Below are 17,526 nucleotides of genomic sequence, written 5' to 3'. Positions count from 1 at the left end.
TAAGATGAGGTCACTGTATAAGCCAACCAGTCTGTGGTATTTTGTTACAGTAGCTTAGTTTCCTAAGAAAAAATTAGAATATTCACAGTTGTCTCATAGAGTTTTTTTTTTTTTTTTAAGATTTATTTATTTATTTTAGAGAGAGAGATACAACGTGAGTTGGGGGGAAAGACAGAGGGAGAGGGAGATAAGCAGACTCCCTGACTAGTGGGGAGTCTGACACCAGGCTTGATCCCAGCACCCTGAGATCACCACCCATGCCAAAATCAAAGTCAGATGCTCGACCGACTGAGCGACCAAAGTGCCCATCCATAGAGTTTTTGTAAATTAAATAAGAATAGAATAATAATCAGAACATTAGCTGTAACTATCTTATTGTAGGTGCAGGGTTCAATGCTTTACACTTGTAAATGCATAGCACGGTGGCAGCCACATAGGAGGTGTGCAGTAAGGCTATTTTTATTTTCCCTTATTTAGTGGAATGAAGAGATGCTAAAGTGAAAATATCCTCCAATGGAAGGAGAGATGCAAAGATAAAGGAAGAAAGAATTGTGGGGGGGGGGGGAATCTCGTAAAAGGGGAAAGAAACTGAGACACATTGTAAGGAAAAGAAGAGAAACATATCAAAGGCTCCCTACAGCTGAGAGTAACAGACTCCAAAGTAGTAAAGGACCAATCAGTACCCGGTTCTCAGTGTGAACAGAGGAGAACTGTTTTCCTGTAAAGTACTTTTAAGGTATATTTGGCCAGGACTGTCACAAAGTGTCCAAGCTTTTATTTCTATGTGATCCGGTAGTTTGTATGATGTCTGTGTTACAACTGTTTTAACAATATTAATAGTAAGAATGGAGAAAGGTTATCATGAAGTCATACACAGAACTGTATTGACTGTTTTTTATTTCCTTTTTAGCTTTTTGAGTTACTGACACATTATTGCTGCAAAACATATGTAGGGTCAATTCATGCTGAATAGTTATTAGAAACCATGATAACAAAAGTCATTACACTGCAGTTCAGTTTTGACAGTAAAATTTCTGCAACATTATCACAAATCCTCATGCATTAGTGCAATGATCCTTACTATAGTTTCATATTAGAATCAAAAGATTGCTGTAGCATGCTTGATACAGAAAGTCAAGCAGGCCAAATTCTTTTCTGCTTTTACAGATAACATTTTTGCTCTTTTTCTATGTACATCAATGCAGATAGTAGCTTTGCTTTTTATACTTTTTTCAATAACCTATGAGTACATTGCATATCTTTCTTTAAAATGAGGATTTTTTTTTGTTGAAAGACCACACAATTCTGATTACCAGTACCCAAGGAAATAATTTGAAACTGATTTTATATCTGACACAACTCCATGGAATTCTAAAACTGTATTATTCACTCCATTATTACTTTCCTCTTTTGGATAGCGTATTGGCTGTGTGTACATGTTTGTTTTTGTTTTTAAATTGGTGATTTACTATGAGGGAATAGTATAAGATTTAAAAAAGGAAACTGTCATATTCAGGATTACTTCGATCGGAAAGCTATGTGAGCTACCTTTAGCTGACAATACTCTTCCATCGTCATTTATTAACAGAACTGAAAGGGGCCAGATTGTACGGGTACATTAATTGTATATTTTTGGTAGTGTAATTTACTCAGGCCCATTTCAAGGAAACAAAAGAAATAGAACTGGTGAACTAGTGCCTAGTGAATTGGTGAAGAACCTCTGAAAATCGAGTAACTTCTTCTTTAGTTGGAAAATCAGGTTTACATAGGTGTACAAAGAGTATGGATAAGTAGACACATTTCATTATGCACAAAATATGTTCTCTGAAAATGTGGATGTAAATATAATACTGCTTACTCGTGTTATAACTGAGGTGATTGTGGCTTGCTTGGAATTGCTTTATAATTGCAATGTGAAGATGCCAGATCCCATCAAATTAAAATATCGAGTGTCATGGTCTGTGTTGTTTTGGTTGTTCTCTTCTCCATCTGTGATTTTACGGACTTCTTCATGAAGGTTCAGATAACATATTTCCTCTTTGGGTTACTTCTAGGAAATTTCCAGTTGTTACAGCTAATGTGCATGGGCTCTTTTAATATGTTCTGATGGTGTTTTTAGTATAAGATTTGGATGAAACTCTGACTAACCGATGAGTTACTGCTAAGTCTATCCCTCAGACTTTCTCAATTATGTGTGTATATACATGCTTTTCTATTCTGTAACCCTCTGTCGGCTTTACCTAAACAATCAGGTGTTAGTCTATTGCTCTATTTCTTCCAGCACCTGAGTAGGTTCTAACTGGTTATCATAATGTCAATATTACCCTATATTTCTGTCCTCTCTCTCCTTAATTCACGCTATATTCTCAGGTTTCATAAAGTATTTTATACCTATAATAGACTAGGACCTCTTTCATAACAGTATAGCCACATCAAGATTTTGTATACGAAGTAAGGGCTATATGTTTATCTAAAGAATAATAACAGTATCAGTTGTCACATCTTCTATGTGCAAAATACACAGTTTGTGAAAAACTGTTCTGGGGCTTTATATTTAAAATATATATTTATGTTCCATGGGATTGTTGAAAAAATTAAATAAAACTACATATAAAAGCTTGCAAAGTATAGTTAGCACTTCATAAATATTAACTATTATGACATACTTCTTATAATAATCCTGCTAGGGAGACATTAATATTTCCATCTTTTTCAGAGGCTCGGAGCGACTAAATATGTTGTCCATAGATATTCCTTCCCACTTTCGATAAGAGTAAAACTCTGAAAAAAGAACAAATAACCTACAGAAAACATTTAGTATATGAATATGCATTTCCTATATTAATATTCATGTTAATAAGTGATTATAAGATACAGTTCTGTAGATTTGGGGAATGATGATTACAAGAGTCATTTTTTCAAATGTTTATGTCATTGTGATGCATATGTGTAGTTCAGAACTAAAAAAAATCATTATACTGATACTCCCACAGAATTGCAAATCAATTGCAGTTCTAAGTCATGCATTAGAGATGCCTAAGTAGAAAATATACCTATTATAGGAGGTGCATATTATAAACATTTTACTTGTTTTATTATAATTTTTAACATGGTCCTTGGGTGATTAAAAATTATTATTTCATTCCACAGCTGCACTACGGCATTTTAAAAAGTCAGAGTTCTAAGTCTACATGGATTCCAGTGAACATAATATATATATATATATATATATATATATATATATATATATATACACCAGTTTTTTCCTAGGGCATTATAGGTAATATAGAAAATACTTGATTTACTTCTTTTTAAAAGTTATAGGTAAGCAAAATTTCCTGAATGTGTGATTTTATGACATTAAATTTTCTCCGTTTCTCCATAGAATAATACTTTGCAAGAGTTAATCTATTAAATACTGTCAGTTGTAAACAGATTTTCTAGGGAAGGGTTCCAGGGATAACAGGAAATGCAGGATTGACAGAGTTAATAGGTTTCTTAAAATGGGATTTCTCAGAATCTTTATTATGCAAATGCGGCTTCAGTTTTTATAAAGGGGATATAGTACGCAGTGTGCCATATATATGTATGTATAGATGATAAATATATAATACATCTATCTCTATCTCTGTATCTGAGTCTCTTTATACATAGACTTTCTTAACCTTAGCTCTACTGATATTTTAGGCTGGACAGTTTTTGGTGTGTGTGTGGGGGGGGGGCGGTTTAGCACTATCCTTGGCCCCTATCCATTAGATACCAGAAACACCCCTCCCAACATCCCCCCAGGTGTGATAACTAAAAATGTCTCCAGGCATTGCCAGATATCCATATATCTCGAGATCACTTCTTCCTAGTGTAGTAATGAACTGGAGAGAGGAAGGGCTCACACAGAGATGATGAGCTTGCACAGGGCCTTTTGAGCAGATACTCACAACACTTGAGCTCACCACAATAGCAATAGGAGTTGCCTATGAAATTATTACAGTAGTGCAATACATACTCAGTTAATTTTATGATGCTATGATGTAATACTTCATCTTTTTGTTTGTTTATATTTATCTAATATAAATATAGCTGCTAATGGTGCTATACATGGTCTTTAAGTTTGTGTAAATAAGTTTTGGTAAATTTTAACTTTTTAAAATAGATTTGAAAAAAAATTAAAAGATTTGTGTATATTTTATGGGAGTAAATGATGAAATAGACTAGTATGCACATATATTTTATGGATTCATGACTTACCTAGCTTTTCCTTATTTTTTGTGGTATTTTTAGGCTACATGGTTCACCTGTGAGTTTTTTCAAATTGTCACAAATCTCAAAAAATTTTTTTCCAATTTATTTATATGTATGTGTATATGGGGGTGTGTATGTATGCATGTGTATATATACATGTGGTCCAATGCAGTTCAAACCAGTGTTGTTCAATGGTTGACTATAAATATGAAAATTTACTATGAGTGTCTTTGATATATCAGGCTTTCACTAACATTAAAAAGCTGCCTATTGCTGTACATCTCCACTAGATCACCTTCTTAAAATTGCTTAAAAATACATAAATCTACAATTCCCTTAAAACTGGTACTAGACTGAAGAGCTGGTTTGATTTAAACCAAACTGACCTTTCTAAAAGTATTAGCTAGAAATAAACACATAAGTTTTGGTGCTTTTCTCAGTTTGGACAACAGAAGGGACAGAACAATAGATGACCAGCTGTCCACTCTTGTCTAGGATCACAAAAGCTCTTCAGAGATCTCTTGAGAGTTCTTCAGGGAAAAGGGCCAGTAGAAATTTAATGCAAGCTTATCAGTCTATAAAGTGCAGCAACTCCTTTTGAACAAGTGTGGGGGGGGTGTGCATGTGTGTGTGCGCATGTGGTAAAACTAATTAATAGTTATGATTTTCCCAGGAAAGAAATGAATTTCCATCTACACAGAAACAAGCACTCAAAAATCACTACTTGAAGCCCAATTTTAATATATGCAAGATAACAAGCAATATAAAGTACTCATGAAAAAGAGAACCTAAAACACTTTCACATTTCTTTAGGAAAATAATTTTATTTATTGCTAGAATTGACTTTAACTCTTCATCAAACCATTGTAAAGGGAGTATTCCAGGAGAAATGGAAAAGGGGAAGAGAAAACATGCTAATTGAAGTCTATGGATGATACAACATTTTTGAGAATTTAAAATGCAAACTTTGTCTAATGAAACCTAGGTGATGCAGATTAGACAGCAAAAATCCATTATTCTTCCATTGGTGGGGTAAAAGGATATTGTTGAACTCTGTTTCTATGCTCTAGTCTAGAAAAAAAAAAGTCCCTTGATTTCTGGGAATCACAGTATTCGGCACGGAAGGTGAGCTGAAGTGGCGTATTCCTGTCCCTTTAATTGTATCAAAACAATGGACATCAGTGCACTGGATGATTAATAATTTATTTGAATGAAGGAATGAATACTGTTTGAATTCTGTGAGACCCAGAAGTATCCCCTAGGGCTCCAAAGTAGTCTCTGATTTATGTCCCTACATGATTCTTTAATAAGCCCAGGTTGCTTAAAGAAGTTTCTCCAATTTGAGCATATCCATTGCGGGTTACTCTTACTACTTTTCAACTACTGGTACACTCAAGCCTTCAAAAAATATCACAGCACATGCTCATTTTACAGATGGTTGGAGAGAATATTGGAACGTAAGTTAAGACAACTGTCCTAGGCCAACTTTTTTCCTAATTAACTGTGTATGTAGTAGATCACTGGACCACTCTGGCCCTAAGGTTCCGCAGTTGTGAAATAATCTTTTATTTTACTTTTACTTTTTATTTTGTGTGTGAGTTTGTGTGTATGTGTGTGTGTGTGTGTGTATGTGTGTGTGAAATAATTTTTAATTTCAAAGAGATGGGTAAAATTTCTAAAGGTGTCTCCAGTTCAAAAATTTTACAATTTTAGAACTGCAAAACTTATCCATAATCCTTATGAAATTTAAATAATTTCTAATTAAATAAATGTAGTCCTTTCCCCACAAGAAAATCATTATTGAAAAATTGGCTTCAGTGAGATAAAATTATAAAAATAATTAGTGAATCAAATAATCTGTTTCAGTTGGACACAACATAATGCATGACTGCATTTTACATGCTTTATAAAGCCTGGTGAGACAGTATAGGATTGTTTAATAATGCTACAGTAGAAGGGCAGTGTCATGATTATGAAATGAGTTGGATTTTTAAAAATCCTATATTTGATTTCTATCTTAGTTCCCTCTACTTGGATGACCTTGTGACATACTCCATCTCAGTTTCGTATCTTAAACTGGAGATGATTGTAATAATAATAATAATAATAATAATAATAAATTTTAGAGGATTATTAATGGACATTACAAAGATAGTATTTACAAATGGCTTGGCACAGATACCAGGTCCATATAAGTGGTTGTTAAGTGATGGCTGATTCTATAATAATTTGTATTCCCTCACTCTGAAACTACCAAGAACTGGAGTAGATAAAAGTTAAGCTTCAAAAGTGGTTTACAATAGAATTAGAAATATACTTTAACCAGTTTCAAAAGGGATCTTGTTTTCAGCCAACAGATACATCAACATTTGCATGCTTGCTTAGCTTACCTTTCTTTGCAGACTTGAAGAATTTGAGATAGAAATTAAAACAAACACATGATTTTATCAATATATTCATGGACTTCTAAAAAATGAAAATCTTTTTTGAAGTCTTTCAATGAAAATATCTATTTTTACATAGAAGTACAACCTGTTTTTCAGATATTTTTATTTTATTCCCCTTTAGTTTTATTTTAAATTTTGAGATGTGAAAAGTCTTAGATTGGATTCTATTCCATCATTACCCATGAACAGGGAAGACAGGAATTTTGAACAGTCATTTTTGTTTGTTTCTGATTTTTGAAGGGGAAAATATTCATCACTGCAAAAATTTAAAGCACAGGAAAGTATCAAGAAACATGTGCAAAGGAAGGAGATATAATTTTATCACCAAGAGTAATACTATATGATTCTTTTTAAAAATTTTTTAAAAATACTATACGATTCCGATATTTGAACCATCTGTATATAAAATTGTGTTAAGGAAAGGGACATTATTTTTTGTACTTAATTTGTTTTATTCCTCCATTAAGCTTTTTTTTTTTTTTAACTACTCTTGGCCTAAAAGTACAAAGAAGTATGGAAATGTATTATTTGCATAGAGAGAATAATACTCCGTAAGAAACACTAAAATCAAAATGTAATTATTTACCATGCCAAAAGGAATCTATGTTCAGAAGCAATGAAGTTATTATAGAACAGGAAAATAATACACAAAATTCCTTAATGTGAGATCCGCTTTATATAAGGAAATTAAGTAAGGGAATCAGAGGTCGAATAGTGCTTCTGTATACCCAAAACTAAACTGGTCAAAGGACTAAAACATACATATATATAATACGGGAAATGCTGTAATATCAAAGAAATGGACTAAAATATTAAAGGGTTTTATTCTGTTTTGATGGCCAAATTCCATCCTGTAAGCAGTGCCTTAGACGCTAATGACATACGATTTCTCACTGACAGATTTAACAGCATCAATAAGGCCTTTCTGTCCATTGCAGCAAATTGATCCTACATGACACTGACAAGGGCAGCCTGCACTTAATGACCTCCATTGCTGAAGGATGGAAATGAAAAATGACTGGAAGTACAAATAAATCTTGGAAAGTTTCCCTGAAACAGGTGTGTTAAAAGTGATTCGTTTGAGAGATCATCACAAATATAAACTCAGTCTCCTAGCATACCTCACTGTCTGTTCATACCAGGGTCTCACTCCTTGAATCTTGAATCACAGTTTGCTTTAATTCCAACATCAAGACAATTTTATTCTTACTATGGAAATACAGAGTGATGGATCTCTCTGAAAGGAATGATTTCTTCACATTTATGCAGGTATCTATTTCTCATTTGCCACCAAAGGATTCTATATAAACTGATAACAAGTACCCATAAAACTTATTTTTGTTTCCCTCCTGGTTATAAAAGGAAATACAGTATAGCCATCGATTATTTTCTCCTCCTCAATTATCAGGAACAAATAGAACATGTTTAACCTCAATAACAATGTCAAATGCATGAAATGATTGGACAAATGTTCCATTGATGTCCTTTCTTTGAATCCTGCACATGATCTGAGGACACTAAGATTTTGGTGTATAGTTTTTTTTTTTTTTTATCAATTCTTTCACAAACACATTAATTTCTTAATCTACCCCGATCTTGCTACTAGTTTTCAAGAGAAAAATACACACTCTTTCTTTCAATGTATTCAGAAACTTTAACTCCCACCAGAGTAGATGGATGGGAAACATAAGGGAGTTTAGAAGCAGCACACCAGATGAATGTAATAGTTACAGTTGCATAGTATCCTTTTATTTTCCAAAAAACTATGGATGTCTCTTTTTTATTCCTTATCAGGTTTCCTCTGAGGTTAGTCTTATTTTACAGATGAGAAAACTGAGGTCAGAAAGGATAAATAATTTGCCAAGATCACTGAGCTAGTAAGTGGTAGAGACCGCACTCAAATTCTGGCCTTCTGTCTTCCCAATATTCCACAATAAGGAGGGGTAAGTACAGTACTGGAATATTCAACTACTACTAATTTATAGTAGATTAGAATGGGTGGCAACAATAGGAGAAAGGGTTCATAAACAGTCTACTGTTTCTTAGGACTAGGTGGATTGTTAAAAAATAATCATGCCTCTATATTTTGAAATTTAGATTCTGTGAAGAAACAAAAATTCCAAGGGAAATGATTTTTCATGTCAATGAGTATCTGGGGAAGAATACAGAGGAAGTGGATTTTACAGAAGATTTTATAAAATATATGAGAATTTCTACTGATTTCCTGTAACTACAAAGGGTCAACTATTCTTCAAGGTTCTAATTAAGACTCCTATATTTGTTAAGAAAACAGAAACCAACATTTGGAGGCCATACAACATGAAGAAGATTTTGAGGTATATTCTGAAAAACTGTCTGTAGAGAAAAATGAAATTTGAAGTCTATGATAATATATCTAAAATCTATAAACTCCAAAAATTTGGTATTCCAGATCATAAAAAAGCAAATTAGTATAAAATTGTGGCTTAGACACTAAGTTTCTTCATTTCTCACATATCTATTCAAAATTGAGTTTCAAAGTTGATAAAAACATACAACAAAATTCTACAAGAAGAAAACATGACATTTGGTGGCATATAAAGAATCACCAGATTGAAGAGCCCATGACTGGACACATGTTACTTTCTGTAGTACATATGTCAAGTAAATCATTATTTAAAAAAGTTAAGAAAACTTACCTGTTTCTTATCTCGAATTGAAGCATCAAGTGATAACTGTCTATCATATAGATTGAAATAATTGTCCTTTTCTGTTAAGAAAGTAGTCTGTAATTTTTGATATTCTTGAGCTAAACGTAGATTTTCTTCTAGATAATCATCTTGTATTTTCTAGAAGATGAATATATATTTAAAATCATTTTAATTTCCTTGAATTTTTTTCAACATCATTTGAATTATCTACAAATATTATATTACATATTATAGAAAAATAAAGTCAAAAAGGTACTTCCCCTGATACCAATATCCTCCTTGGATTTAATAATTTTCTTTCTTGATGCACCTATTTCTTTTCTTTCTTTTTTGAACACTGATTTGTCAGAGTGTCTATGACTTTTGTTCTCCCTCTTTCCCAGACTTCCCTCCACAATGCCTTGGGAAGTAGTACTCAGTCCTGAGATGCTCTACTCAGCTTCCTATGAGACTTCTTCCAGTTTACAACCCCTATTCCTTTCCCCAAACTCCAATGCTCAAATAGGTAGAAGACACTTAGAAGCTTAGAATTCTATCTCCAAGAGGTTCAGGGTGGTGGCACTCACTGAAATCATAGAGAATTAAAGGATAAAAGACAAGGAATACAACATTTAGAAGTACAATGAGAGAGCGACTATTTGATCCTACTATACGTTAGCTATATTAAATGTTTAATCTGTGAGCAGTTGAAAACTTTATAACACCCCCTCATGACTAAACAAATTTATTAAATCTAATACGATTCCCTTAGAATATAACTTTTGTAGTATTACCAGTTGGCAAATTAGCTACCTATAATTTTGAACTAGATGTGTGAATTCAGTCCAGTTGCTGATTCTTTTTAACATTTGTATCACATACAGTTTTCACTGGTGCTTCAAAAAATACGGAATTTATCAACAGCCTTAAATGTTTTCAAACCTGCTAATCTAATAGTTCATTTTATGGAAAATTTATTCTAAGCAAAAGGTGTTATTCATTAGAACTTTATTCATAGTAGCAAAAAGTTTTCAAAACACATAAAGGTGGATTAATCATAATGATGATAACGGTGATTAAATAACTAGATATAAAAATAACCACTGTGAAGCAATTAAAAATATTTCTTTGTGAAAACTGCCATATCAAACCTTTAGAATAAATTGCTTAAAAATATATTGCAGTATGAGAACGTGCATAGATGAAATGTAATTCAGCAGAAAACTGCCTATACAAATATTTCTGTATTTACACACTTGAAGATTTATTAAGGTCAACAAACATATTTCTCATAAAAGCCTGGTATCCATATTGATCCCTAATGATGAATACTATGTCATAGCTGTTCTTCAAAAAGTCAAAATGATGAACTAAGAACCCATTTTAAATGTTCTTGTCATAATTCTGGCACAGTAATTTCAAACTTTAGAAATTTTTATCTAATAAACTTACCTAAAATCACATAGAATTATCTTTTGGTAGGGGGACCAAATATCTATGAGTATTTTGCTTTGATGGAGCTACTTCTGAAGAAAAGGGTTGCAGTTCTTTTGATATCTTAACACTTACTAAAATCTAAGTCTCAAGTGATTCAGTTGGATCTTTGATTAATGTTCTACTGAAGGTAGGAGGAGGAATCATTTTGAGTTATTTTTGTTTGTTTGATTTAACATAAGCACAGCCCTGATACCTAAGGTATTCTACTAGATTTCTTTCAAGCCCTAGGTGGCTACTGTAAACATTGCATTTGAGAGAAGTGGTAGGAAGGTTGTGGGATTTGCATTAAACCTATTTAATGGAACTTTAGTGAGGATGTATTTGGTACTTTATGGTTTGCTCACTGTGTAAAATGCAGTTTTGCAAATACATATACCTTCAATTTCTGTATGACACCAATTCTTACTGCTTTGTATGCCATAGTTAGATACCAAGAAATCAAATTGTGCAGTTATCAATGAATCTTCAAAACATTGTTACATCAGTCATGATATTTTACATTATCATTTCTCAATAATGAATTTATAGAAGGATTTGCCAATTTGCTACCTATTCCTGAAAGTCAGTAACCTTCAGATGTCCAATGAAGTTTCAGGTTTATAAAAATTTTAAATAATGATATTCTACTGACACTCTTTGAAAAAAATTTTTTATGCTTCACTTTACAACTTTGACTTAATTTTAACAATAGTATTATTACATGTGAGTGAAACAAAGAGGGAATGGTACTGGTGGAAATATGTTCAGGGGAAATAATGTTACCACTACTGGAGTTGAAGAACTTATAAAAGATTGGGGCACCTGGGTGGCTCAGTGGTATGGGCTGCTGCCTTCGGCTCGGGTCATGGTCTCAGGGTCCTGGGATCGAGCCCCGCGTCGGGCTCCCTGCTCCGCAGGAAGCCTGCTTCCCTCTCTCTCTCTCTCTCTCTCTCTCTCTCTCTCTCTCTCTGCCTGCCTCTCTGCCTACTTGTGATATCTGTCTGTCATGTGGATGAGTGAAATCTTTAAAAAAAAAAAAAAGAACTTATAAAAGATTAACAGTAGGAGATATTTAACAAGGGCACAAAAGTTGGGGTCAGAAATATAATCAAAGGCAAGAAGAAAGCAGAAACTAACAAGAGAATAAGATGACTTCTACATGCTTTTAAATTCAAATCCAGCTGAATCTTATCAGTAAATCTTTTTCTTAAGGTCGTGGCTAAATATAAACTTGAAAAAAATTTTCTTCCTAAAACCATTAAAGAAAAATTTGATTGCTATATCTCTACATTAAAATAATTGTTTTGAGTTTACAGTGTTATTTCATTTACTCATTCATTCATTTTCATTAATTACTTATTCAAAACTTTGAATTTAATAACTACTATATGCCAAGCTCTAGAATATAATGGTGAATCTCCAAAATACATAGTCTTGTGGTAAAGACATGTATTGTAAATCACAGAGGGGCACCTGGGTGATTCAGTGGGTTAAAGCCTCTGCCTTCTGCTCAGGTCATGATTTCAGGGTCCTGGGATGGAGCCTCACATGGGGCTCTCTTCTCAGCAGAGAGCCTGCTTTTCCTCTCTCTTTCTCTCTTTCTGCCTGCCTCTCCACCTACTTATGATCTCTGTCTGTCAAATAAATAAAATCTTTTTAAAAAAATCACACAAATATATAATTAGAATGCTGAATATATATTACTTGATATTATACTACTTGAGAAATAAAGATTTGAAAGAAGTATATAAAGAGCACTTACACAGTATATTTTTGCACTGAACATCATTCTAAGGATATAGCACATGTCCAGCCTTAACAAGAGTTTTTTTCTCTAGGTGCGTCATTGATTTTCACAAGGTATGGAACCCCTTGAAACATAACATTTTTCTGGGGTTACCTAATTAGCCCATGATACCCCAAGTACTGAGAAACCATACCTAAAGAAAGAACTGGCTTCTCCTTCTGTCACCAAAAATGTTGAAAATTGAAGGCAGATTGAGACCCCAAGATATACAAATGGTAGGTTCTCCATTTTCTTCTTTACTTGACCTTTCTTATTTTTTAAACCATGTATTTCATCTTGGACCTTTCCTCCATTTTCAGTTTATTTTTCTTAGTCTTTCCCTCTCATATGGGGCAAATAAAGAATAGGGAATTATAATTAGAGGACTGGGTTCTTTTTCTACAAAACAGTAGCTCATCTATTTATGTTTTGCCCTGTGACACAGAGATAAGAACTTAGAAATAGGGCTGAAGTTGAATGTGGACTTATGAATTCCACACACAATGGAAAGAATTAAGACAAAAGCAATCATCTCAGTTACATTATTATCCTCATTTTACAGAGAAATGAAGGCAAGAAAAATCAGGTAAGGCAAATTGTATTTTCCAAAAAAGACAACAGAAGTACTTTCACATGTTGTTCTAGATCTTGTTACTTCCTATCAAGAAGCATAATGTTTTTCTCTTCCCTTGTACCTGAGTAGACTTGTGGTTTCACCAGTCAAAAGTGTATGGTGGAAAGGATATTATGTAACTTTCCAGGCTAGTTTATTTAAAAATCTGATTTTAAAGAAGCCAGTTTGTTTGTTTGTTTTACAGATTTTATTTATTTATTTGACAGAGCGATATCACAAGTAGGCAGAGAGGTAGACTGAGGGATAGTGGGAAGCAGGTTCCCCACTGAGCAAGAGAGCCCGATGTGGGGCTCGATCCCAGGACCCAGAGATCATGACCTGAGCTGAAGGCAGAGGCTTAACCCACTGAGCCACCCAGGTGTCCCAGAAACCCGTTTATTTAAAGACAAACAAACCAATCAAATTCTGCCTGGCCCTCTCTTTGGGGACATTCATCCTTAGATATTACAAGGAATCCAAATCCAGACCTCATGGAGAAGTTATGTGTAAGTGTTCCAGCAAACAATCCTACCTCATGTAGCAAATAACAGCATCACTCATGAATAAATGAGTCATTTTGAAGACGATTCCAATCCCTAGTTTCTGAGTCACCCAGCTGATGGTTCAGAAAGTGTGAGATAAGAGACAAGCAGGCTCTTCTGTGTCCTGCCCAAATTTCTGACACATAGAACCATAAGCCTTAAAGTTTGGCGGTATCTATTATGCAACCATGGTGACTGAAAGACCCAGACATCTTGTGTAAGATTACACACATACTAAATGGAGACTTGAGCTGTTCATCCAGGCAGACTGGCCCTATATCCCATACTCTTCACCATCCATATATTTCCTTTGTAAACTTGAGCCACCACTCAACACTATGCAGCACTGTCTTTATAAAACCTGATGATATTAAACAATAAAATAACAGAATTACCTTGTTCTGAACCTACTTCCACCAAGCAACTCTTTTTATAATCTGGCTAACACACAGCTTGTTGACATAGATAAAATGAGCTGCTGAAGGAAACTAGAACTTGGTCCCCTTTGAAGCCACTTTTTATTATAAGTCAGTATGGGTATGTTGGTTATAAATAACCAGTCTCTTCATTTTTTGTTTGTTTGCTTGTTTTACCTACACAATTCCATAGTCCATGATTTGATTAGGACTGATGCATTCACTGCAAGACCAAGTGCCCAAGTAATCAGACTTGTACAGCTGAGGATGCACAATTCTGGACTACGGTTGATGCAACAATGCTACCCATTGGCTCTAATGGAGGTCCAGTCAGATACACTTACCCTGGAGAAAGTTTAAACATATTTGAACATTTTTAAAAAATTTAATGTGGATTAATGGCAAAGGAGATTACAAGACAGAAACTTGATCTAAAATTCTGGAGAGATGCTTATGATTAAAGTATTTGCACTGTGCATGTATATGTAGAAGACCTACATAGCTATTTACAAATACTTTGATGTTATTCAAATAGTCCTAGTGTCCATACCTAAATTTATGGTAATGTATCACCTACACAGTCAGTCATTATTAATACAGGCATTTGGATTCAGTTTGCCAGTCCCCCTGGACTATAATTACATATTGTAAAAAGTTGTCATCTTTGCCCCAGTTCTAATTCTAAGTGTCCCATCCTGATATGATTATGTGTGGCTGCCTCAGGTGATCTTTCCTGATGGTTTGTTATCTCCTGATTCTTGGTTATTAGTAGTTTACTGTAGAAGCTCCTTGCTCTTTCCACATCCTGCCGGGGCTTTGCTGGCTGTTAGTGACACATCTGTCCGTGTTCTTACATAGATTGCACCGTACTCACTGGAGTCCCGTGGTTGGAAAGGATTGACTTCCTGCCAGCAGCACCAGAAAACAAAAATTGTATTGTGGTATTTTCTGATTAATTTAGTCCAGAGTATCCTCATGTTTAGCTTTTGTTCATTCAATCATTTGTTCAGCAAACCCTGAGTAAGTTTATTCTCTGGGTCCTATTCCATGGCTACCTCAAGGATTAATAAGAGTAGAATGTCACCCTTTTCACCAGGAATTAGAAGCTAGAGTAGGAGGATGCAGAAGAGTAATCAAGTCTATTTAGAGGTATCTTTTGAAGTACCTGTAATCAATTCTACCAGGTGGAATTGATTCCACTAGATGGGGGAGTTGGTCAGAAAAGGCCTCATAGAAAAAATAATCAGAGATTTGAATCTTAGAACAGTCTTTTATTTGGCAGGGATCAAAACTCTCCTGCTACATGGGTCAATATATATTTGAGCAAAGCTGGGTGAGTCAGTCAAGAGGAATGTTTTTATGGCCTCTTTAGGACTATTAGATTGTTGTTACCTATGACTTGTGAATTAGGCTTTCATGGATTGTGTTAAATGTTCTGTTATCTCTAGGCTTTAAAATATTACTATGCAAACAATGAAAAGTACCCATATATTTAGTATCCCACTGATGCAAAGCATCATAAATAATGCTCCATTCCAAGCACTAGTGTTTCAGTAGCACATGATCTTGTACATATGTTCATGCATTAAACCAGTGATATCATACTATTAAAATCCCACATATGCCTTTGGCACATCTCTGCCAGTTTAGGACATTGGATTGGTAGTTTTGCATGCAGTGACCCTTTGATATTATTCAAGTAGGCAACAGTACTGAGACTAATTCATGGAAAGTGCAGGGGATAGAGTTAAGAATAAAGGAGACCTAGAGGCTTGAAGTCTCTTTGTGAACACTGTCACTTCAAAAGCATTCCCTTTGACTAATGGGAATTAGCATGGTGAACATAAATGCCTGAAAAACATGCCAATTTTCTAATGATATAACAGACATGGAGAAAGCATATGTATAGGTGCATCACCTACTGTGTGCAGAGAGGCATTACTGTATTGCTGTTCCCTTAAAATCTATACACCAATTACTACAGAAAACGAGAGTCCTCCCCAGTGTTTCCAAGAAGCAAGTCTGTAAGAATGATATGTGTCGATACCCTGAAGCCTCAAAGGAGCAAATAACTGTTCTAACTCTCCCAGGACCCACTTCCTTGTCTGTGCTGCCATGGAAACCAGTCTCTTGTCCAACATGAGTTCTCTGATAATTAGTCTTGAACATTCTTGATTTTTAAATGAACAAATCAGTCCTCCGCATCAAGGTTGTTACGTGCCTCAGACTCTATATATTACCATGTTTGACAGAATGCTCTCTATCCAGTAATTTATTCAAAATGCTTACTGAGCAACTGGTATACACAAAGCACTCTTGAGGACACTCTGAGAGGTCGAATAGCACCTGTCCCTGCCAGGTTACTGGTAGATACTCCACTCCAGCACCCCCACACATGACTACATACATATATGATAAACAATCAGGACTCTTTATCTTAGCTCCCTGATGGGGTTACAAATATAGATGCTGTCAATTCACTCATAAAGTTCACCAACAGAGACCATGACATTGCCTCTTAAAGAATTCAGAAGTATCCACTGAGTACCCATTGAGTATTAATACTCTGTATTAACCCTGCTTGTTCCTTATTATTTTTAGATGCTGTTCATTGTAGATATTTGAAAAAATACACAATTTCAGGGCTGAGGAAGCTTGCGATCAGATAAGGAAACTGAGGCATTCACAAAGCTAACTACACCAGAATACATCATCCATGAAAAAGGATAAAAGACATACCCAAATGATAGTAGTTCCATGAGAGATCAGATCCAGTGAAAGTGATAACCAAAGTTTCAAGGAAGAGTCATTTTTTAAAAGATTTTATTTATTCATTTGAGAGAGAATGAGTGAGAGAGAGAGCACGAGAGGGGAGAGAGTCAGAGGGAGAAGCAGACGCCCCGCTGAGCAGGCAGCCCAGTGCGGGACTGGATCCCAGGACTCCAGGATCATGACCTGAGCCAAAGGCAGTTGCTTAACCAACTGAGCCACCCACGTGCCCCAAGAGTCATCTTTTTAAAGCAGATTCTGAATATATTTCATATACAGAGTCCTGTCTATGTTATCAGCACAAAAAATCTATCCTAGAGCTATAGATGCTTGTTAAATATTAAAAACCACATAATTAACGTGGGTGTATGTTGACTGTAGCATTTCTCCTATAACTACCTGATGTCTTTAAGAAATGCTTTACAGGGATGCCTGGGTGGCTCAGTCGTTAAGCAGCTGCCTTTAGCTCAGGTCATGATTCCAGGGTCCTGGAATCGAGCCCAGCATCAGGCTCCCTGCTCAGTGGGGAGCCTGCTTCTCCCTCTCCTACTCCTCCAGCCTGTGCTCTC

General features: G+C 34.9%; 1 protein-coding gene across 2 annotated transcripts in view; it reads right to left on the bottom strand.

The window, feature by feature from the left end:
* The window catches only part of CCDC178 (coiled-coil domain containing 178), a 442,908-nt gene that overhangs the window by 145,538 nt on the left and 279,844 nt on the right, over positions 1 to 17,526 (bottom strand). For both annotated transcript variants that reach the window (XM_059140259.1, XM_059140258.1), the window contains one exon: positions 9,365 to 9,514. In XM_059140259.1, coding sequence (XP_058996242.1) covers positions 9,365 to 9,514 — 150 coding nt within the window. The remainder of the gene's footprint in view (positions 1 to 9,364; positions 9,515 to 17,526) is intronic.

This window comes from Mustela lutreola, chromosome 11, assembly GCF_030435805.1.
Source record: "Mustela lutreola isolate mMusLut2 chromosome 11, mMusLut2.pri, whole genome shotgun sequence".
Lineage (NCBI taxonomy): Eukaryota > Metazoa > Chordata > Mammalia > Carnivora > Mustelidae > Mustela > Mustela lutreola.
This window is presented reverse-complemented; position numbering and strand designations above follow the sequence as displayed.